This window comes from Lycorma delicatula, chromosome 5, assembly GCF_047948215.1.
Source record: "Lycorma delicatula isolate Av1 chromosome 5, ASM4794821v1, whole genome shotgun sequence".
NCBI lineage: Eukaryota > Metazoa > Arthropoda > Insecta > Hemiptera > Fulgoridae > Lycorma > Lycorma delicatula.
This window is the reverse complement of record NC_134459.1, coordinates 126,960,779-126,985,991: the sequence shown is the minus strand read 5'-3', so window position 1 is coordinate 126,985,991 and position 25,213 is coordinate 126,960,779. Positions and strand designations below refer to the sequence as shown.

The 25,213-nt window shown below is 30.1% G+C and overlaps 1 protein-coding gene across 1 annotated transcript in view; it reads right to left on the bottom strand.

The window, feature by feature from the left end:
- Positions 1-25,211, bottom strand: part of LOC142325359 (KICSTOR complex protein kaptin-like) — a 45,949-nt gene extending 20,738 nt beyond the window's left edge. Inside the window, exons 1-5 of the mRNA XM_075367035.1 lie at positions 24,801-25,211; positions 20,729-20,811; positions 12,865-13,053; positions 8,936-9,102; positions 5,876-6,051 (exon numbers count right to left, since the gene is read on the bottom strand). Of these exons, the coding sequence (XP_075223150.1) occupies positions 5,876-6,051; positions 8,936-9,102; positions 12,865-13,053; positions 20,729-20,811; positions 24,801-25,005 (820 nt within the window). The 5' untranslated portion in view covers positions 25,006-25,211. The remainder of the gene's footprint in view (positions 1-5,875; positions 6,052-8,935; positions 9,103-12,864; positions 13,054-20,728; positions 20,812-24,800) is intronic.
- Between the last annotated feature and the right edge of the window lie 2 nt (positions 25,212-25,213).

The following is a 25,213-nucleotide window of genomic DNA, read 5'->3' as shown; positions in this document are numbered from 1 at the left end:
GTAGTGCAATATTAGTTGGCAGTCACAGCGAGCATAAACAGGTGCATCAATTTGCAACATCAGATATCCATGAATAAGCCTAGTGTGCCCTATTTATAAACGGCAGATAATAATCTCCTCTCGCTGGTTATTTCTGCATGAGCAGCTCCACAGTGATGTAGTGCTCTTAATTGGACAAAGTTTATTGTTCATGGTAGCATTCCAATCATTTTGCCACTCATCATGAACCAGCCTCTTCAGCAAATACACATGATCATTTGAAGTGATGCAATCGGTGAAAGGAGGCTGAAAACAAGCCTTCTTTGCCACACTATCAGTGTGCTCATTGTCTGAAATCCTAATATGGCTGGGGATCCAGTAGAAGCTTACTGTTGTGTTACATCTGGTCATTTGTGAAATAGCAGACCAAATCTCACATATAACAGGGTGTCTGGAGTATACATTACTAACTGACTATAAGGCACTCATGGAATCCGAGCAGACAAATACATGTCGAAATGTTGGACTAATTATACTTAAGGCTTTATTAATAGCAAGTATCTCTGCAATGTAAATGCTGTTAATGCTGGGGAGGTCAAACATATATTGTCTATTGTGAGCTCTGATGCCTAGTGGGGCAGTAAATCTCAGCTGCTCCTGGTATCAATTAAGATGGTGGCTAGAGAATATTGCATCAAAGGTTGGATGAGTTGGTTGCACTTTAATCCGAGCCACATAGGAGCACATAATCTGCTTCCACCTATTCCAAAGAGATGGCTTACCACTGTCCATCAGCAAACTTACCGCGGAGCTTGAGTGAAATGCATCCCTGGCAAGAGAGAAGAATGAATGATGGACTGTATCGAGCATTCTTAGCATGGTGACCCATGTCAATAAATAAGCTACGCAGTCTAAACGGTAACAAACCAGAGCTCAGTAGAAACACAACATGCATATATGATTGGCTCTTCAACAGGTATTTGATAGAACCCTCAGCATGTCTAACATTTTACCTTCAGCTCCTTCAAATATGTTACCCACATTAGACATTAATCACACAACATTCCTAGAAATCTAACCTGCATGCATGCCTCAACTAGTTCACCATGTAAATACAGTTGAGGATCAACATGTTCCCTCAACCGGGAAAAGTAAATGCATTTTGTTCCTTCCAGGAAAAAAGTGAATCCAGTAGATTTACCAGTACATTTTAAGTGAATCTCAGCGGGTTATTGTGTTTTGAAACAGCCTCTCACCTGTAGCTAACGTTATACATACTACATAAACAGAAAAATCATCTACAAATAAAGAACACTTAACAGGTTTTTGCATGCAGTTTGTTATACTATTTATGGCTAGGGCAAACAAAGTAACACTTACGAGACTCCTCTGAGGTACTCTGTTTTCTAGTGTTAACCTTTCCAATACCATCAATGCAATTCGAACTTGGAAGAAGTGACACTGACGAAACCCCTGATAAATGCAAGGAGATCACCTTGTATACCCTGTTCATGTATTTAGGATTCCTTTCCTCCATGCCATGTCATACGCCTTTTGCATATCGATAAATATGGCAACCAGACGTTGGTAAAATAAAAAGGCATTTTGTATAGCAACTTCCAGGGCAACTACATGATCAATAGTCAAATCTACCCTGGTAGAAACTGCATTGTTCTGGGACAATCAGGGTGTTTCTCTCAAGGTACCACACCAGACAATAGTTCACCATTTATTCCATTACCTTGCACAGAGTACTGGTCAAGGAGACAGGAAGATAACTTGTCAGACATGATTTGATTTATCTTTACCAGGTTTCAGTACGGGGATTGGATTACTAGTGCCTCTGACCAAGAATCTTAAAATGCCTGATCACGAATATCTTATTATAGAATACAAAAGATGTCAGTGCACCATCTGAGAGGTGTGATAACATACTGTGCTGATATCATTTCTGAGGGAAGTGTCACAAGAATTACTCAAGGCATATCTTAGCTCAATGTAAGAAAATGGAATGTTTAATTCATTCTGCGAGACCAAAATCACCGACAGGATATTTTCTACCAGCAACCTATATCTCATAAACTCAGGGCAGCATGATGATGTAAGTGAAACTGCCCTGAACGACTTCAAAATATGGTCACTACATCAACTGTCATGGTAACACAGTCTCTGCCGCTTTGCAGTCCAATCGGCTGCGGTGAATGTACCGATCATGGTTTCTTTCATACACACCTTTCTTCATACAACAGATGATGGTGTTGTATGAAAAATGGATTCGACATAATCCAATCAAGACTTTTGTTTAGCACATCAAAAAACTCAACGACAAACAGACCTCGCATTGCAGAAGGCGCACAGCAATTCAGTCGTCAGTCTTTGACTGAAATTACATACAGTCCCTATTCCAATTCTCTTAGTGCATGCCTGCAGTCTTCATCCCACCAAGGAACTGCAGGCTGCCTTGGCTTTCCCAATGTTAAAGGAATGAATTCACTCACTCTATCAAGAATCTGGTGTGTAAAGTTGGCATGTTGGTGGATCGCACTACCACCCTTGCCATACTGTCAAAAGAATCCTTGTACCTGATTCAATTCACTTTCTGAACTACCCATCTGCGTGGTTGACTCTGAGGCAAATCACAATTACCAACTTAGATTACAAATGGTCTATGATCACTTCCAAAGAAGTTTTTGGAAATGCACCAGGTAAGACATGGGAGTAAGTTTGCTGAACACAATGCATGTAAATGTACTAGAGGATTTTCTTCCTTTATTAATATTTCAATATCCTCACAGCAAGAACGAAGATCGCAAACATTTCAATGAATAATATTTGTAGCCATAAATACTCTTTTCCTGAAATATACAAAAAAAAAACTATATGCAGATTATTTGTCAAACATTACTCAGTTTTTCTTTTTGCTGTTAATAATTTTTAGGGAGTGCGATGCTTCTTCAGACACTTCATCCATCTCCATATTCTCAAAGCGACCTTAAATGGTGATGGTGATTAAGAAGCCTGGGAGGTCGGAGATACCGTACCAGGACATCATTTTTTTGTAGATCCCTTTAGTAAGAACTTAGTCGTTTGCTGCATGGTTGGTGCAGAGGAAATTTTATTGGCTGGTATAGCAACTGAAGCAGTTTTCGGTGAACCAATCCCAGCTTTTCCACCAAAAATCTCTTTTTTCTTGCATACACTACTCAATTTTGAAATAGCAGAAGTGACGACTTTTAACTGGTCTGACAAAGCTTGGACTAACTTGGTCAGTTTCTTACACAATGTGCACTCATTTTCTTTCTGTACTTTATTGGAGAGAGCTTGTATAGAACTAACAGCCGGTTGTACTGGATGCCTCATGCTGAGGGATTGTTACATTCCTGACGAGTCACAAAAAGGATACTTTTTGCTTGTTCCTCCTGATAAACAGCAGATTCTTGAGATCTCATCAAATGTGAGCCTTTACAGTTGATACACTTTTCAGTTTTTGTGCATGTGCTATCATCATGTTCTGTACAGCTACAATGCGCACAAACTTGCTCCTTAGTGTAACCAATTTTGTTGTGACCAAAACCTTGACACTGAAAACAGTGTCTCGGGTTAGGTAAATATGGTCGCACATGGACAGACAGGTAGCCAATTCTTATTCTTTCAGGAACAGTTGGAGCTGAGAAGATAAGGATAAGTGAGGACGTGGACACATCAACACTACTTTCCTTCTTCATGATCCTCTGCATAGAAGTGACAGACTGCAGAGATAGCTCTTCTGAGATCTCTGATAGTTCAATATATGCTAAATCTGCAAAAGATCATTCCCTTTATGGAATTTAGAGAGCTATGCGACTACATTATATTTCGTCCTTCCCTATAGACTTAAGGTCCAAGAGCTTCCAACTCGGTTCATTGTTACTACTTCTATTAAGAAGGCACCACTCCTAGGTTTTTAATGGACTTTGGAGAACTTGTTTATAAGCAATGATGAAACCTTCGCCAAGGATTTAACTTCTTGGTTACATTTCACTACAAGGAAATGGACATTACATAACTTGGCACGTTGTTACATCTCTCGTTTCCTTATCGCTCAATACATCTTCAGCTGACAACGTCGGTCGAAATCTTTTTATATTTCCTGGTCTTCTGTTGGTTTTTCAAGAGGACCAACAACCACTGTAGAATTTAAAATTGGGATTGACATAAGATTCCCACGAATACCGGTGATAAAAAGGATCACTCCAGCAGAGTGCATGTGTACTGGAACTAGAACTAAATACAACTGGGTTCGCCCAGGTGCCTAGAAAACATCATTCAAGACTCGGTACATAGAGCCATCCACCTATCGGCATGATAATTTTCACCTTGTGTTTCATAAGGTGTCAACAACATCGAGTGTAAGTGTAAGAAGAGATATTGTAAGATGTGTAGTTGTGTAAGGGTATACGTGTATTGTGTAAAGTGTTCTACAGCTCTGTTTGTAATGGTAAAAAAAGGCCAGAGATTAGGCCCATGGGGATGCCAACCTTCAAAGTCTTACAGAGTAAGTAAACTTGTTGGGGCAATAACTTAATAAGGTAGGATAAAACAAACAAGGAATGAATGCATAATTACTTCACATATAAATATTTTTTGGAACTTTTAAATACAGAATGTACAACTTTAAAGAGGCGCCATAACTTAGTTTTTTCAATAAATAATAGTTTATTAACAAATATTTACATAATAATTTACAGAATGTGTTGAAAATGATGTTCATCCACTTCTATGTACTTATCAACATGTTTGACCATGTTTCTGACTGCTCTTGATAGCTGCACCATGTTTATTTCCTGGATGACAATGGGAATATTTGTTTTCGATTTCTGCAGTGTGTGGACTGCTCCGATAAGCAATTTCTTTTAAGTAATCCCACAGAAAAAAGTCTGGACGAGTTAGATTAGGAGATCTTGGTGACTACAATCCTTTAGAAATGATTCTTCCACTGAAAAAATTCTGTAACATCTCCATAATAGATCAAGCAATATGGCAAGTGGGGCTGTCCTGTTGCAATCAACGGTCACGCTCATCCTCTTGCAGTAACTGTGTGAATGTTGGATAATTTGTTGATATACATCAGCATCCACAGTTTTTAAAAAAAAACAAGGGTCCTATTATTATTTCCCTTGAAACTGCACACCTTACACGCACAGCATATTTTTTGTGGGTGCAGAGAAGATTCAAAGAAAATGTGTGGGTTTTCAGTACCTCAGGTCCAGTAGTTCTGACTTAAAAAGCCCACAAAGGTGAAACACGCTTCATCTGTGAAAAAAACTTGATCTAAAATTCCAATCTTGCCTCTATGAAGTTCTTGAAACATTTACAGTAATGACTCCTTTAAGCATAATCAGCATTAATTAGCTGACTGAAAACCTGCATTCAATATGGATAAATTTTAGCATTCTCATTGTGGGTTGAACCTATAAAATGTTCTTTTCCCACCTTAGTCTCCAAAAATATTTATGAGTATATCTTGTAACTGCCACTTTAATGTCCTGTACAACCTACATCATTAAAATGGACCGGTGTTTGGCATGTTTCTGGTCTAAATTTAGTTCCTAAAAAAATGTTTCACTGATCATTTTTCAATTTTTATAAATAATAATTTCTGAATTACAATTCTTTTCATGATGAATAGACAATAATTTTTTTTGATACTTGTAACCAAAATTTTAGTTTGGCACTTATAAAACGCAGAAGATTTGTTCAGATCCTGCCATGTAGCAGTCAGTGTCAAGCTGTCAAGATGAATATAAACTAATTTTGAAACAATATCATCAGTCAGTGTCCAGCTGTCAAGATGAATATAAAAAAATAATTTTGAAACAATATTACCAACACAAGTATATAAGATAAATTAACATACCTACAATTTGGTTAAGTAAACAGGGATACTTGACATGGTGATTTAAATAGAATAATCTCACTTGTGATATAGATCCTTCAAACTGATTGTAATGTATTGATAAAATATTACTTGTTAATGTATCAATAACAGCAAACGTCATCATGCCACACTCACAACCAAATGCTGTAATTCTCCTTAAAAAAAAAAATATAATGTTAGAAGTCCCATGATATAGTAGGCAATACAATGTAACAATGATTTGTAAAGAACATTTATATAATGACAGAGGAAATTGCTGAAGGCAAATAGTTAATTTCAAAAATATCTCATCAATCAAAATTGTACAATTACACTAGTCCACACAAATTTGTATTTAACATGTTACACAACTTTTCTCACTGTAATTTCGATGCTGACCTCAAATATGCTATTGAAATTGTGTTACCACACAACACTTTTAGTATATCGTAAATTTACAAATTTCTTTATAAAAAACTCATTTTGATCAACTTCTGGTTAAAATTAAGAACAGTTTCTCTATTTTTACTTTTAAATGATATACATACATTCTTAATAAAGAAAAATAAATAAATGTATATACTGTGTTTTGTATTTCACAGAGTTATTAGTGTTTTGCTATATTTTCATCAATTCTTTATAATACAAAAGTGATTTTTCTCATTTTTATTTGATGCAGCAGACTTCTGCAAAAGTTTGTGAATGATCAAACCATCCAGACAATTTTTATTATGTCCGTGGTAAATGTCAGCCTAAATCTCAAAGAAACACTATTTCTGGATTGATAAAAACAGCTTATAAATTTTATTTTGATTGTGCAGTCGGGATCAAGATAAAAATCAGGTGCCTTATGTTATTTACATATTGTATTCACTAATTGAAACTGAATGATTGAAGGGAAAACTATGAGCCATTTGCTGTACCAATAGTTTGCCATGAACCTAAAGACCAACTGCTACTTTTGTATGAAAAATAAATTTTCTATTTTCATTAAAAAATAGAAAGTTAATAAAATATGCAGATGCATCCCCAGCTCTAAAGCTCGTACCACAAGGAGAGGAGTTGTATATACCTGTACCATCATCTAATCTGACATTGCTAAAAGAACAATCTGCAAATGAAGCGGATGATGTGAGGATGTTGAAGAATTTCTTCCTGTATCTGATGAGAAATCTCCTCCTTTAATTCACCAACATCAACTTAATGATTTAGTATGCAATTTAAAGTTGTCAAAGCAGCAAGCTCAACTTTTGAGGTCTTTACTGCAACAATAGAATCTTTTAGCAGAAAAAACAAAAGTTATTACATCTAGAACACACAATAAAACTCTTTTGACTTATTTTACTTTGAAAAATTCATTGTGTGTTTGTACTAATGTCGATGGCCTGATGAAAGCGCTTGGAATTCAGCTTATTCCTGAAGAATAGCGTCTTTTTATTGACACTACTAAAGTTAGCATGAAAGCAGTTTAATTGCATAACGGTAACAGCTATACATTCCATTAGCTCATGCAGTTGACATGAAAAAACTATGGCATCAATATTAGAAGCAATAAAATACAAAAAGTATATGTGGCAAGTCTGCAGTGATTTGAAAGTTGTTTCATAACGTCTTGGTGTAAAGGTGGGCTTATGAAATATTGTTTTCTTTGTTTCTGGGATAGTCGTGATACAAAAAGTCATTACCATGTAAAGAACTGGCCATTGCAGCAGAACTTTGTGGCTGGTGAAAAAATTATAAAGCATTTATCATTAATTGAGAGTGGTAAAATCATACTGTCATCACTTCACATAAAACTCGGGCTCATGAAAACTTTTGTAAAGGCACTAGACAAAAATGGACCAGGATTTAATCATTTAAAAATGTTTTCCTAAATTGAGTGATCGTAAGCTGAAGGAGGGTATATTTATCAGTCTGCAAATCAAGAAACTACTTAAGGACTCAACTTTTGACGATAAACTTAGCGAATGTGAACTAGCTGCATGGAAGTCCCTCAAAGACATTGTTGGTGGTTTTTTAGGCAACAGAAATGATGAAAACTATGTTTTTTTGGTTAATATGCTTTAGGAAACTACAAACGTTTAGGATGCAGGATATCATTAAAAATTAATTTCCTACACTCCCACCTAGACTATTTTTCCTAAAAATTTGGGCTCTGTCAGCGATGAGCAAGAAGAGCGTTTCCATCAGGATATTCTGACCATGGTGCATCAGCACTCAGGAAGATGGGATCCTGGAATGATGGGTGGCTGACAACTGTTGGCTTTAGTTTAGGGAAATTGATCAAACATCATACAAGTGAAAAAGTTTGTCAACATATTTTAAAAATTACAGAAATGACAATTCTAATGATTTAAAATTTTAAAAACTGTTATTTTAAAGACATTTCCAATGATTTAGAACTTTATAAACTGTTATTTTAAAATTGTATTAATGTATTTCAATTTATTTGTGTTGAATAAATAAAAATTTAGTTGATTTATACAATTTTTAAATGAATATATATACATAATATTTTTTTAAATTACTGATTTCACAGTGATTATGCATTTATTGGTAAATAAATTATATGTATCTAAAAAATGTTTCATATTACACAAATTTTGATAACAGTTTTGAATTCAGCACCCCAAAATTAGTTAAAATCATCAAGTTTGATTCCAGATACACAAAAAAAAAATTGATTGACTAGTATTATCAAAATATTCAATTTCTTTTTTTTTTGACTGTAAATGTATGAGTATGTTTATGTTACAAAGTTAGATCACGTCACTATAGCTGCTAACATGTGTGCAGCGCACATGTCAGTAGTTGTTTTGTTTTATTTACACTCAGTAATAAGCTGCCCGTTATTTAATGTGGAATATGGTATACAATTTTTAAACAAATTGGTAATAATTTTTAAGTTAACTGGGCAGAAATCTATTTCAAAAGAGAAATACTAAAAACCACATTTTAGTGTTGCTGTTAATACATATATATATATATATATATATATATATATATATATATAGCTATAATAAAGTATTATCTGTACACTAAAGCAAACTTATATCAAACCTTTGATAATTGCAAGTGTGAAGAATGTCCAGCCATAATATGATACTTGAAGGTGATGCTAACTCAGGAAAGCATTTTTCTATGTCAATTTCACTATATGAATGATTTGCTTTATCCTCTCTAAAAACATGAACTTTAACATCACTACCAGACAGCAACCAAACTGGCTTCAACAAACAAATAAATAATAGTATTTAATACAGTGTCAAATCAGAATTTATATCTAATGTTTACAATGAATTGACTTCCAAATGTTAAAATAGAAATGACAGACCTTCCCAAATTTGTTCCCTTGCTAATTTTTTCAAAAAAAAAAAAAAAAAAATTATAAAATGACCAATAAAAAAAAGTTGATATAACATTTTTTCAATCAAACACTAAATTGATTTACATGAATAAAATACTAATTGTACCAAATTCACTGACAGTGATATTGGATGCATGCCAATTTTGAAAAAAAGAAAATAATTGGACCATGTACAGGTACACCTTATTAAGATGTTTGATAGATCTTCTTTCTAGACCTTCTTCACCAATTGTTGACTTGTCAACAATGCTACCCATACATTAATTATACAGACACTCCCAGTCATGCACAGCATTACTTTTTTCCTTCTAATGTATGGCAACATTTTTTAATTAAATTCTTTTAATAAATATTTTTTAAATTAAATTTTGATGGATAGTTAAAAAATTTTAAAAATTAATATTGATAAATACCGAGAGAATTTCTTAAAACATGATTCAAATTTTTTAAAAGAATTAAAGGCTCTCTTTCACTCCGATGCTTATAAAAGTTAAACTATTTGTTAGTAATTATATTAATTGTTCAGAATTCTCTGAATATTTCAATGAACTCTGAATATCATAAAAATATACAGAAAATCAGTTTTTTCTACTCTCTACTTAAGGAATTACATAAATGTGTGTAAGGTTAATCTTATAAAACCAACTCTGAACCAAGAAAGAGCAGCTCAAAAAAGAGAATACCATAATTAAGATATATATGACTGGTTTTCCAGAAAGTAAATTCCAAATGGCTACTAAAAAAAATATATTGATATGAAATTTTTATTGTCTTTGAAGTAGAAATCTTACTCTATTTTCTACATTTTCTTACCATTATTGAGGCATTTGTAATATCAGGGTTCTAGAAGTTAAAACCAATCATCAAAGAATGATACCATCTGTGATGTAAGCTACATGTTAACAACTTCTTTGACCTCATTGTCATGGAACTGTTGGTCAGCAAGGAAGATTTTAAGGGACAGAAACAGGTGATATCACTTAGTGGGAAGTCTAGGAGGTACGGGAGCTAACTGAACAGTTCCCAGTCAAAAGTTGTGAGTGAAAGTTGCCAACACAACATCTCCAGTAAGCAAATGTTGTTCTGGATTGAACTATGCAATTTTTTCAACATTTTACAATAGATAATCACTATAAACTGTCCAGTTTCAGGGTGAAATTTTACAACCAAAACTCCTTTTTTGACCCCCAACAATATGCACATAATCTTCTGAGTGGAAAAGATCAGTTTGCATTTTATCTTTCTGAGCAATACAATGTTTCACCACTGTTATTTTGTTTCAGGCATTATGTGACAACCATCCACAGTGACTCTAAGGTTTAAGAAGTCATCACCTTGTTTTCCATACAGAATTAAAAATTCCAACATGCTGCCTAACAATTTAATTTTATGATTTTCCATAAGTTTTATCTTAGCACCCAGTATGCACACAATTTCCAATGATTGAATTTCATCAGAAGCAAACATGGAATTTTGGGAAAATGCAAGGCAAGAGATGTGATGGTGGTGAATCATCTGTTCTCATTAATCTTGTCATCAACTTCATGCATCAAATCACTGATAATCAAAGATGGTCATCTGATAATCACTGTGCACATTATCATGGTATTCAATAAATAATCAAACCCATCTTCCTTTTTCACACGAGGTAAGTGTCTTGATTTTCTTAAACATAAATACACATTAAGAGGTATACAGACTAGGCAACTGAACAAGAATGGCATCAGTATCTTTCTTATATATATATATATATATTTAAAATTATTTTCAGAAATCACCTAAGAACACACCAAAACGAAGTGTTCTTAATACAAACTTACCAATTTATGTAAAACCCTTTTCAAATTATGGATTCATTATCAGTTATAAAATACTAAACAAATAATGAATTATCACCATTATATGCAAAAGGCATACGTGTCATGACACCCTTGTGTGATGAAGGTAACTTCCTGATATAGTAATAATAATTGAGAACAAATGATGAAATCAATGGATTTGAAAAGCTTTTATACAATTGTAGTTTACACTAAACTTGGTGCTTTGGGGTGCTCACAGTGATTTTTATAGATAATTACTAATTGAAATGCACTATGTTTACATAATACTTTATACTTTTATATTAACAGATTTAAAGGCCCCAAATAACATTAATAAAACATATTTATTAATGTTATTTTTAAATGTTAAAAAGTACAAGATTAGAATGAAACCACACATTAGATTTAAAAAAAAAAGTACAATGATGAGCTAAATCATTCTAAACATAAAGTTTATCTTTTAATGCCTGAAACACAGTCTCTCATACCTATATACATATTAAAGTAATTAATTAAACATTTAAATCATAATAACAGAAAAGCAAAATGTGTTACGTGATTTTCATAGAAAATTTAAATTTAAATATCTATTAATTTTAAATTTGTTATTAAAATTTAAATATTTTTTTTTCTTTTGTTATGATGAATTTTCATCAAGTAACGCCTTTATCCATCGATGTACTTTATGTACTCCTCCTGTGATGTACTTTTTTATGTTTAATGTTGTATTTTTAAGCACTTTTTTAATTTTGCCATTTTGTTTCAAGATTTTAGTCACAAATTATTCAAACATGGTTACTACATTCTTCATCAAGCTACAACTATAAAAAATTACATAAAATTTAATTCTTAAGGTGAAAATAATCAGATTTTAAATATAATGGAAGATATTTTCGCATATAAAAATGTTTAGATATACCTTTTTATTAGTAATATGGCATAGTTGTAATAACGGATTACTGAAAAAGTTAATGCTGGCATATTTTTTTTTAAATTGGGCAATCATGATTCAGCTTCAAACAAAGATACAACAAACGTAACATCCCAAAATTATATGATTTGTCATTCATCAACCACCTCTTAGAAACAAATCAAAATACAATAATATTAAGAACGTTAAACCTTTTTTTACACACAAAGATCTGCAATTTAAAATGTTTGAGAAAAATGAAGCATCATCCACATTAGATGAGTAGACTCATAGCCCAGATATAATGCATCTTTTTTATCACATCCTTAACACATATTTTTTCAATAAAAAAAAGTCAGGTGATTTCATAACTAAAACAATCTGACTCTGAATAATCAGTCAATCTGATTGAATAATAAAAGACTCTGATGAAACTTAGCAGTGAAGATTTTAACATTTCAAAATTCTGAAGCACGTAAAAAAAATAATTATTTTTCCAAATTTTTATACTAAAGTGGTATGTATAAAGGGCTTGCCAAAAACTCTAGTTTTTATTAATAAGCAGCAATTTAAGAAAAATCACACATTTGTTATTTACTTATCAATTTAAATACTTTTTTTTTTAATTTGTTAAAACCAATGAAAGATCAACTAGAGTATTAATGGCAGCAGTCTTATTGACTTTGCTGCTATTTCTTCAACCAACATTGGTAAAGTATTAAAACAAAGAATTAAAATTTACTAGATCTTAGTATATAAAAAGAAATTGCTATGAACATATAACAAGCTTTTATGTTAGTAGTTAATTAAAATGGTAAGTTTTAATATAAGTATTTTTTTAACATGATATCGTAAGCTAAGTTAAAATGTAGTATGGTCTAACATATATTACCTCTTTCCTCAGTTCATTATCATCTGACTGATGTATTAATTCACTATGATACAACTGATATGGTATAAAGCTTAAATCAATTGATAAACAATTCTGTGCTATACTTTCCATATTAAGAACTGCATTTGACTCCAAATCTTGTTCAGAATATATATTGAGGTATGTTTCATGACTATTATCTGAATTTGACTGTGAAACAGAATAACATATGATTAAAGGTAAAAGTGCAAGTTCATATGATATAATACAAAATAACAAGAAAAGTAATATATAATAAATTTAATGGTCTATCATTAAAGTCCACTTATCTGAACTTAAAACAACCTGGAATTTATAATATTTCAAACACTTTGTAGAAACAACTTTTAAACTTCACCACAAGCCTGGTGGTTTAGCAACACTGAACTCAAAATAAATCCAATCTATAAAACTGTTTCAGTAAAGTTGTTATAAAACAACACTTAAAACTATTTTATTAAATTAATTGCTAAATAAGTTAATGATTAATTTAATTTCTGTTCATTAGTTACATTTTTTCTTAAGTTTTTAGATCATTGTGATATAAAAAATAAATAAACTTGGTTTACTAGTCTTTAACTGACAGTCTATAAGTGTTAAAATTGAAGTTTTCTGTGGCAAGTTGTTAAAAGCTACTTTCACAGACCCCTTAGCGCACACTTTCTAAAAAAAATAATAATTTACATAGAACAAATAAAACTTTTATTAATGAAAAATCATGAAGTAAGAAATGTTTAACATTAGGATTCTGAGATTCTGGAGATCTACCAAACACTTGAGAGTTTCTGAAAAAGCCTTTGGGAGTAAAAGACTGAATATGGCATTAAAAGAAATGAATCTAAAAGACAGATTAAAATGCAGATTAGAGTAATTTTTAATATTTAACTACAATTTAAAATGTTGTCTGCCAAAATTCAAATAAGTTTAAAAATCTATTAACCAGTTGGCACATTGATTAGCATTTTGGTGTTGACTGTTGTAAGTTGGATAACCATAATATCTGTAAGTAATCTGATATGACACAAGGTTAAATGGCAAAACTAAAGAACATGAAATATTCTTATTCTTACTAAGAAAAAAGGTATGTAGCAATTTCCTGCTGCCTTCTTTACCAGACGTATACATGCTGTTGATATCAGCAGGCCAAACTCAATGAAATGCAAGTGATTTCCAGCCTTACAAGTGACACCTACATTCTGTTCATCACTTAATCACTTGTATTATATATAAATATCCTATTTAAACTTCTCTATATCCATGCTAATAATTATTGAAAAAACTGTCTAATATAATTAACAATGCATGATGACAATCATTGATTTCAAGCAGGCATCTGATTCACTTTCAAGAGAAAAAACTTATGGTCAATTTTACAACACAATGATGTCCAGGATAAGAACATATGACTGATTAAAAACCTATACAATGGATTAAGCAGGGAAAGTGAGAATATGAACTGAAAATACAGAAACATTTGAAATAACATGTGTTACACAAGGATGCACATTGTCACCAGTACTTTTTAACACAGTCATAAACTTTTTGGTAAAGCAAATAAACAATGCACACATTGGAGGTGTAGAATTAGATCGAATATCAGTAAAAAGACTGTAATATGCAGTTGTCATTTTTGCAAAATATGAACTGTGTATATGGCAGTGAAAAGATCAAATAAAATATTGCCCGACATAAATTACAATGTAAAAACGGAAGTTACTCAATAAAAAGAGTACAACATTTTATCTATCAAGCTTTCAAGATATAACAAATGATGCTTCTTGTGACAAAGACATAAATAAATGTATAAGGCTAGTAGCAGCATCATTTGAAAACTTAAGAAAACAGTATGAAACAACAATCATGTTCTTCAGAAAAAGTATTCAAATCAGTCATTCTAACAAACCTACTGTATGGATCAGAAACCTGGATTCTCAAAAAAACAAGAAAAAAGAAAGCTCAATAGTTTTGGCATCTGGCGCTGATGAGAATAAAATGGTGGTAATACTATAGGAAGGATGTGTGGATGGAAGCCAGTGTAAGTGCCATCTACTGTACTGACTCTCTGTAGCCATCTTCGCTGGTTCAGTCATATCTCAAGAATGGATAATAAGAGAATTGTTGGGCAAGTATAGAAGAGCGTTGGCATTGGGGAGAGATCAAGAGGGCAACAACGGAAATAGTGATCAGACAATATCCAATAAGACATAAAATACACACACAATACAATTTAACACAAACTGCAAACCTCTGCCAAAACAGAACCAGTGGGATTAATTATCTGAGATGCAGCAACATCTTATGTCATCAACCTGCAACAAGGATATGCCACCAAATGGGAATGGAATAATCATGCTACAAAGCCATTTTTATTTATTTATTTATCTTTTTTTTTTGAGTGGCACCACATGTCTGCTGAAAAGTACCTTGCGATGTTTAAAAATTAAAACTTTTTACACACCAATCTATAAGAAAGATATTTTTATGAACTCAGAATGCTCTTTCTAAATATGAAATGGTAAAAGTTGTTGACAAGGCTTACTTTTTTGCTGACTTTTTAAAGTGGATCAGAAATATTTTGATTTTATTACCACATACAGAGAGTTTATCTTAAGACTTTTTTCCTGTAAGTGATCTACTGATGTAAGGGATTTACTGTTTAACTTAATAAATTATTTGTTGGATAAATTAGAATCATAATGTAACGGGTATTGTGACATTTTTCATCATTATTTTGTTAATTACTATTGCCAATCTTAAGAGATTAGTTGTTCTGACATATTAAAAATATTATAATAAATACATATTAAATAAAATATCCTTAATTGCCAAGTAATGAATATTAATATACACAAATAAAAAAATTGCAATCACAAAATCCTACTACATGAATACAAAAATTTTCATAAAAAACCAGTATTCTTTAAACTGCTTGATGTAATTTTCTTTTTGAATTATTTTTATTTATTAAAATTATTTTGTTGCCTCATAACACCTCTTTAATATGTCACAGATCTCAGTAGGATAGCAACATGAAATAAATATAACATTTCACAAACTGAAAAATAACAAAGTGAATTTATAAATGCAATCATTTCTTTGATGCTTCAAACATGTGGGTATTTTCAAAGATGTTGAAAAGACACTTAATTTTCATTTTTTATATATTAACAATAAAAAAGCTTAATGTATTTTAAATCACACATACAGTTACAATAAAATGTAGAATATAAAATGCAATAGTACAATTGTCCAACTACAGAAATTATGTATTAAAATTCATATATAGATATTTACAGCAGAAAAAATTAAAGTCAATCTGAATACCATCCTCCCTTAATACATTCGATGTCTGATATATTTATAAACACATAGTATATTTAAATGCTTAAAACTAAGCCTACATGGCTGACTGCACTTTAAAGAATCATCAGTATAAATAACTTTTTTTTTAAACAAAAATCCTATCACGACTACTTAATTATCAACAAAATAAACCAATATGTTTTTTAATGAATATTTTGGGTTAAAACCACAAGGCAGCCTCTATTTAATATCTTTCATAGCTTAATTTTCTTACTTCCATGTAAATGTTTCATCCAAAGTAAGGCCCAAAAAGATAACTGCTGGCAAATCCATTAAACTTAGACCATTATTATGGTGTAGTAAAAGTTAATTGTGTCAACTTAATTATTATAATTAATATTAAGCCAAACTATATAATCATGATGTCAAAAGCACTGCTTAAAAACAAAGATAGTTCCATATTAGATAACAATTCCAAATGTGGCCATAACAGTTCCAAAATAAAGATCGTTCCATATGTAGCAGAGATAATTATATCATCAACAAAAATCACCAACTTTGACAATTTTTAAATAAAGGAAATCAAAAATGGCTATTAGAAGTAATGAAATTTACTAAATCAGTTGTACTCAATTTTTTTATATGTAAAATGGGATATTATAGTTATACTAACTTGGGAATAAATAAAAAAATAATTGGGTCATAAATTGTTCATTGAATTACGGGAAAAATAATACTGTTGAAGTTGTTAACTGCATTAAATTTGAATCAATATCAATACAAGATATAAAACTAGAAATATTTATAGAAATTACTAAATTAAAACAAAGCAATACCAGTCTCACCAGGCAGGAGAAGTAAGTATCAGTAATATTTTAGTTTTTCAAAGTTATTTTTAAATTTTCTTATCTATAGATGGTCAACAAATGTAGAACCACAAATATTACTTTACTGTTTCCATCAATATTATTCTATTATCAATTCAATGATAAGGCTTTCTTAATTTAATTTTACATAAATTAAACTTAATTAATTTAATTATTAGAAAAATTTTAATTTATCCAAGTTTTATCTATTTTCATAATTAATCCTGAATTATTATGACAAATCTTAAAAATATTCTTCACCAAAATAACTACTACAGAATGAATATACAAATATTAAATTGTATTAATGGAGAAAATGCTAACCAAAAATAAAATTTCAGTTATATTAATTTTTCAAAAGTATTTCTAGTTCCAAAAATTAAGATACTGTTTAAAATTTTTTAACTAAAATAAAAAAAATCTGATGTGGTACCACATGACTTCCTTGTACGCCTTTTTTTTTCTTTTTCCTGTTTAGCCTCCGGTAACTACCGTTTAGGTAATACTTCAGAGGATGATATGTATGAGTGTAAATGAAGTGTAGTCTTGTACAATCTCAGTTCAACCAATCCTGAGATGTGTGGTTAATTGAAACCCAACCTCCAAAGAACACCGGTATCCACGATCTAGCATTCAAATCCATGTAAAAATAACTGGCTTTACTAGGACTTGAACGCTGGAACTCTCGGCTTCCAAATCTGCTGATTTGGGAAGACGCGTTCACCACTAGACCAACCCGGTGGGTTTTCCTTATACGCCTATTAAATTACATGTACACACTTTTTTAAAATGAAAAGTACATAAAATTTTATTTCATTAATAACTTCTGATATTCTTTCATATTTTTTTTTATGGTTATTATTGAATTATTATTTATCATAAAAAAAAGAATAGAATCAGAGGTTAGTAATTATTATTAATAAATCAATATTCTTAAATTAAAAAAAAAAGTTAACAAAAAAAAAATAAGATCGAAGTCTGATTTTAACCAATGTGCCTTCCCATTGACCCAAATATTTCATTAATTAAAATTTGATTTGGCTATAACTCTGGAACCAATGAAAATAAGTACCACTTATGATATATTACTGAAAAGCTCTCAACAAGAGCTTATTAGTACAGTTAAGAAAAAGTCCAAAATCTTAAATTTTTTTGGATTTTGGGTTTTTTTTGGAAACTTTAGGTTTAGTAAATTGCAATCAAAAGGGGAGGTGCAAAACTAGATGTTACAGCAGTCCTAAATCCAAAATTTCAACATCCTACGGCTAATTGTTTTTGAGTTATGTGAGATTCATACATACATATATATGTATATACATACATGTACGTACAGACATCATGCTGAAACTAGTCAAAATGGATTCAGGGATGGTCAAAATGGTTATTTCCATTGAAATCTGAAAACCAAAATTTTTCGCCATCACAATGTTTCCTTTACTTCGTACAAGGCAGCAAAAATATTAAAAATAAAAAATATGTTAACATATAAGATATCTACTTCATAATCTTTTGACCAGCTATGGTCATACAAATTTTTTTTATTTCTATAGCAATACCTGTACAGCATGGGTGAGATAATGAACTGTAAAAAATTAGGATTATAGCAACTAGATGCAAAGGCTAAATTATTTAATCTGATACAAAGATGATGCATCAATATTAAACTTATGTATGCAATTAGACATGTAAGGTTAATGTAAAAGGAAAACAAACTGAAGAAGAAAGAGATCATTTTAAAGCATAACAATTTTTTACTGATAATGGTCATATAATTTTAATTAATACTATTTTCTTTATCTGTAGTCTCATTTCTCTTAAATATAAAATAACTTTTGTACGACTTTTAATGATAGTTTTCAAAGAATAGAAGTGTTTAGTTCCATACTAAGTTTTCTCAGTTTTTCTATGTTAATAGAAAATTAAACATTTAGTTAAGAAACAAAAATCATTTAAACATTGATCAGGTGATTATATAAATGGTAATCTATATTTATCTACACAATCCCCTCACCAATTGTAAAGGAATGACTCAATTGTTATGTATAAATAAAATAAGGAAAATTAGACTCAATTTTTAACTAGAAAAACAGCCAGTCAGATAAAAACAGATAGAAAAACAGCCAGTCATGCTGTATGAAATTAAACCTAGAACAACCTGCTTATTTGGAGCAGTGGAAAGCTGTAACATTCCTAATGAATTTTTACTAAAATAAATTATTTTCCTTTCCACCATTAATTTGATTTGTGAAGTTTGGATGTATATGAATAAAGGAAACACAGTACTAGCACAATATTATGTGGATGTTAAAAATCTGTAAAATACAGAAATCTATAACTATATAGATAGCTTTAAAAAAAAATCAAGATTTTACAAGATTTAAATAATAAAATAGACTTATACAATTTCTAAGTTTCAGAGTTCAACATAAGTTAATAGGGAAATCAAAACCACCTTTTTGTGTACTGGTATGGTATTAGCTTACACGTCTAATTCTGCAATTGTAAATTGAAGTGGCCTTCAACTGTATTTATCAAGAATTCATATTAAACAAGCAATTATAAAATACATACCTAATTAAAAATAATTTAATAACAACTTTATTCCTTTTTATCAATGAAATATTTTTTATATTATCATTCAGTATTATGACCTTGGATATAATTAACACATATTAAAAAATACAATTAACAATTTTTATGAGAACTATTTCAAACAGAAAAAATAATAATAATGTGTTAATAATAATTCTATTATAGCAAAACCTGATAATAATTTACATACTAGAGTATGTGTAGTATAATTTCAAAATCAAATCAATCAAGCTTTGTACAATTTTTTTTCTAGAGTAGTTTAGAACAAATGTTTATCCCCCATTTATTTATTTCTCTTATACACTAACAGTTTTTATTTAAAGAAATTCTTTCTTAAATATCAAATATAAACATTTTCCTATCAGTAAAGAACTAAATACAAGTTTATAATAAACTAGCTGACCCGGCAATGCATCACTATTGCTAGATCTGAGTATATATATATATATATATATATAGATTAAATGAACACAATTGAAAGTTAGATAAAAAATTAAAAACTGAACATTACAGAACTTGCACAAAATTTAACCATTCACTTTACAAAAATCAGAATGTAAATAAATCCAACTGGCAAAACAACAGCACTACCAATCGGATTTAATCTAAACCATTCTCTAAACACTGTACTCGGTGGAAAATAACTTTTTAATGAAAATAGATATGGCTGCAAAATCATCACAATTAATACTGAACATTAAGAAACTTACAAAACATTACCAAACTTCACAAAATTTAATCTTTCACTTTATAAAAGTCAGAATTTAAATAAATCCAATTGTGAAAACAGCACTAACTATCGGATTTAATTCAAACTATTCTCTAAACATAGTAGTCGGTTCAAAGTAGCCTTAACTTTCTTTCTAGTGGTCAGATTGAGGATTTCAATATTTTTAAACCTTCTCTGGACAATCCGGACCATTTTGCAAAACCCCACATGTAAATCGGTCCAGAAGTTTTATAGTCTATAGCGGACACACATACAAACATTGCCTTATATATATTTGCATTATATATAAGAAGTGCCTAAACACAAGGTGTGTTTAATTTTTATAAGATAAAACAAAGTTCATTTTTAAACTTACCTTAATTATTGTAATACCAATAAAAAAATCATCACAAACAGTTGACCTGTTATAGGCATCCAGTGAAATTATTTCTGCTCCGTCTAAACAAATATAAATTGAATATTAATTTGGAAAAATGAATTTATCAAATTTAAATTTACATTAAAAAAAGGATTTTTCAAATAAGGGATAATTACGAATATACAATAACAGTAAAAATAAAGTAATGCTTAACCAGTTTTACTTTTGCAACATTTAAAATTATTTACAATTTTTAACTAACTAATGAATATAATACAATAATAATTGAAGGGGTAAATAGAAGAATGATAGCAGTCATAAAAAGCCGACCTCTGCGGTGCGAGTGGTAGTGTCTCGGCCTTTCATCTGGAGGTCCTGGGTTCGAATCCCAGTCAGGCATGGCATTTTTACACGCTACTTGTCATTCATCTCATCCTCTGAAACAATACCTAACAGTGATCCCGGAGATTAAAAAAAAAACACAAACTTTACAGAAAAATTTAAAAGTTTTTAGTTCTATAACTTTCTATGCAAGTTAAACATATTCCCATTTCTGTTATTTAATTAAATATAACTACTTAGAGATTCCAATAATTTTATTCTATATTTTGTAATACCACTGTTATAAATTAAAAACCAAAATTTATGAAGATACAATAATCATGATTAAAATTTCACATTTGTAAAGTAAAATGAGTTTTTTTAATACTGATAAATTCAAAACCAAATAAAGTATAAGTTTACTTTAACCCAACTGAAGTAGAAAATATTATGACATTAAAATTTCAGCCGAAAAAGATGTTCCATAATTTAAGTTAATATTCCTTCAAGATCCAACTTGTAAAACATTAATATATTTAAAAAATATAAAGTTTTGTAAAAGAAAACCTGAATGAACTAAAAAATAACTCTATCACTTGCTAGCCCCAATTGAAGGCTCTCTGTTTTTCATCTAGAATGTTCTGGTCTCAAACAAGGTTAGCCTTGACAAATTAATTTGACACAAAATTAATTTCCATCATAAACAACAATAAATAAAGTAGAATTATCTATTAATTCCATAAATTAATAGTGTCTCTTTAGTTTCTAAATATATAGCATCTAACTAAACATGTAGAAACTAACTAAAACATGAAGGCATGTTGAAGTCATTGGCATTTGTTATTCAGTGATGTTATATTTTATCTGCGTACACCTTAATTGATATCCAAGTGATGAACAAACAAGGAGTGTGATGTTATCTATACCTCCATTTTTATTTTTTTTGAAAATTCTTCCCGTTTACTCTTCAAATACTTTCTTAATGATAACAAGCAATATATACAATGCCTATTACTGTTCCATATTAGAAAGGTATACATCAACTTACAAAGTTAAAAAGATCTCATTAGCTGTCTTAGTAATGATATTGAAGACTGTAACAATACAAAGCTCCTGTGATATAAAGGACTATATTCATCAGAAGCTTTCAATTATGTTAATTGCACAAGCAGCTTGTTATTGTTAGTTTCCTTAACAGTAACATCTAGTGATATATTCAAGACATTTTATTCATTCTACCCAGCTTGACATGAATGCACCACTATTAATAAAAGATCATTTTTGTAATTAAGTTTATAATTAAACTTTTCATCAATTTTCCATAAAGAAAAAGAAAAAATGTTAAGTTTCTTTACGATTTATTGTTTGAGTAACAATGTGTTCTAGTTCCATAGCTCAATATTTCATAGTTCCAATAGTTCATATTCAATCTAAGGATTGAATATGAACTATTTAAAGTAAATGCCCATTTTTATTTGCAAGTCAGAAATGCAGTTATTATTTTCGAAATCTCCCCTTGTAATAATATTATATAAAAAAAATTATTTTGGCTAAGATTCTTATGATTAATTTCAAATCATCCTGAAAGAAATACTGAAAAATGCTGGAAAGTAAGATGATTTTGATTGAAAGTTTGACTCAAAGTTGACTTCTACAATGAAATCCGTAAGATTTAAATAATTTAATTAACACAAATTAGCAATCCTTTGTACAATCTTAATCATTTTAATAGTTTTTAAAAGAGAAATAGTAATAACAACTACTGGTAAAGCTATAAAACTTGTAAAAATCTAATTTTGTCTCTTTTGGGAATGTTATGCTAATAAATGGTTAATAAGTCACAACAGAAAGGAATGGAGAATAAGATAAAAAAAATAACAAATTATATAAATAAATTAAAACTTAATTCATGACAATAACAATAATGATAGCACAATTATCTAGAAACAGGGACATAACTCTTAGTTTAGTAATTGTTGACAATAAGCTTTCAACAAAATTAAATAAATTATTATCTTCTTCAGCTAATAAATTACTAAGATAACAAAAATTTTCTGCTTTATTAAAATTTTCTGAAGCTTGTTTTGAATAAACAAGAAAAATCATTCATATTTCAATCAACAGAAAACTACTAACATTTTATTTGCACATTCAAAAATATACCACATACATAAATCTTCATGAAATTCATAAGATTATTAACAATTAAAACAGACAGAATTCAAATCAAAATTATGACAGCATTACTTAAGTTTTCCTTGAGTGCTAGAATAAAAATGATAATTAATATCTCAGATTAATTGTGTATGGGGATGAGAGTCATGGGTGAAGTTAATAAATGTTGCATCATTTATTAAGAAACTGATACACATTATCTACCAAGCCATAAGTATATTCATTTTGAACAATTAATTTATTCTGGCAGAGTTTATGAAATCTGAACTGTAACTATCAGAAGTTTATTATGAAATTCTAAAGAAGTCTTAGTATTGAAGGTTAATCCAAAAAAACAGTGTCAGTAAACTAAAGAAGGGTGGTATTATTCTTCTGTACAATTATGAGGAAACCCACTTTGCAGGTTAGCAAAGGGCTTTGCTAGAATGCAGCTTGCGTGGAAAATTTTCAACTGTTCCCCATGGGCTAAATATGGTGCATACCATAAAAATTTGCATAAGCTGACACTATTATTTAATTTAGTCCTTTCTATTTTTTTATATTTTTTAATGATTATTATAAAACATTTAAAAAGTATATAACATTAACTGGAAAGCTATGAAATGTCAAAAAATCTAATTTGATTTGCTCACAAATTCAGATTTATTATGTTAAGCTAATATGGCAGATTTTTCATTAGTCTGTTTTATGCCTCGTAAGAAACTGAAAACTGTTTTCTATTCCAATGTATACCTTGTAATATGCATATTTCGCATATATCATGTAATACTGATGAGATTTTCTACTGTTTCTTTTCCCTAAACAGAACAAGTTTTTAGAAAGAATATTTCATTTTCTTCCCTTTAACATTGTGAATTGGTGGTCTTTTGCTATCATGAAATTAAAAATAAAATACTAAAATCTGGAGAAGGTGGAATTCGTATATTAATAAAATAAGTACATGTACAATAAAATCTTTTTTACAATTTAAATTATAAATAAAAATTGCCTAACTGGGTAATGATAAATAAGCAGGCATAATTCATTATTAAAAAAATTTCATTTGGCTAATAATTTCTTTGAACAAATATTTCTTATCTGATAGAGACTGAACTTATGTAGAACAATCTTTAATTAAAATTACATAACAGTATAAATACATTGCAATCATTGGTGTGATGTATTTGTCATGCCTGATACAAACCTAAAAAATTTTTTTTTTGCTTTGACAAAACAGCACGTGGTGTGAAATTGGACGATAACTTTAGTAATCTACGAGAACCAAATTATTTTACATCAAATTTTGACATTGCAACCTTTCTGTATAACATTCAATTCTGGAGACAATATTTTCAGAGATGATTCAGAAAATGCAGAACCATCAAATTTGAAGGGTAATGCAGTTTAATGACCTTTCATATAATTAATCAAAACGAAAATTATATTTCTTTCTGAATGTATTCAGGCAGTAAGTTTATATTAAACTATTATTAACTGCTTTTCATGCTTCAGAATCATACTAGCACATTACAGAATACATTATATAATTAAAAATAAAAAGAGGTTATACGATGTATATAAAATTACAACTTACTAGGAATGTAAGTAAATAAAATCTCTCTAACAGCTGGTTTTAAACACCCATCTACGTTATCATTATAATCAAGCATATAGATTTTCCTTCGCAAAGACGCAAATAAAACCTTATTCACACCATTGGTTTGGCAAATCTTCGTTAAACAATACACATTACCTTGTGAAGGCAACAAAAAATAATGTGCATCACGAATTGTGTCCATTTCAAACACAAATTGCAAAATTATATGATGGTGTAAACTGATGCTACAGAGTTCATGAAAGCGAAAAATTTTTATTACTTAACATAACCGAAATTAAAAATAAAATCAATAGTCCTAATAATGGATTGACAAACTATGACAACAGGTGCAATAACAACGCAATTCTGCTTTTGAACAAAACTGATATGTGACATAACCTGCAGCCCAT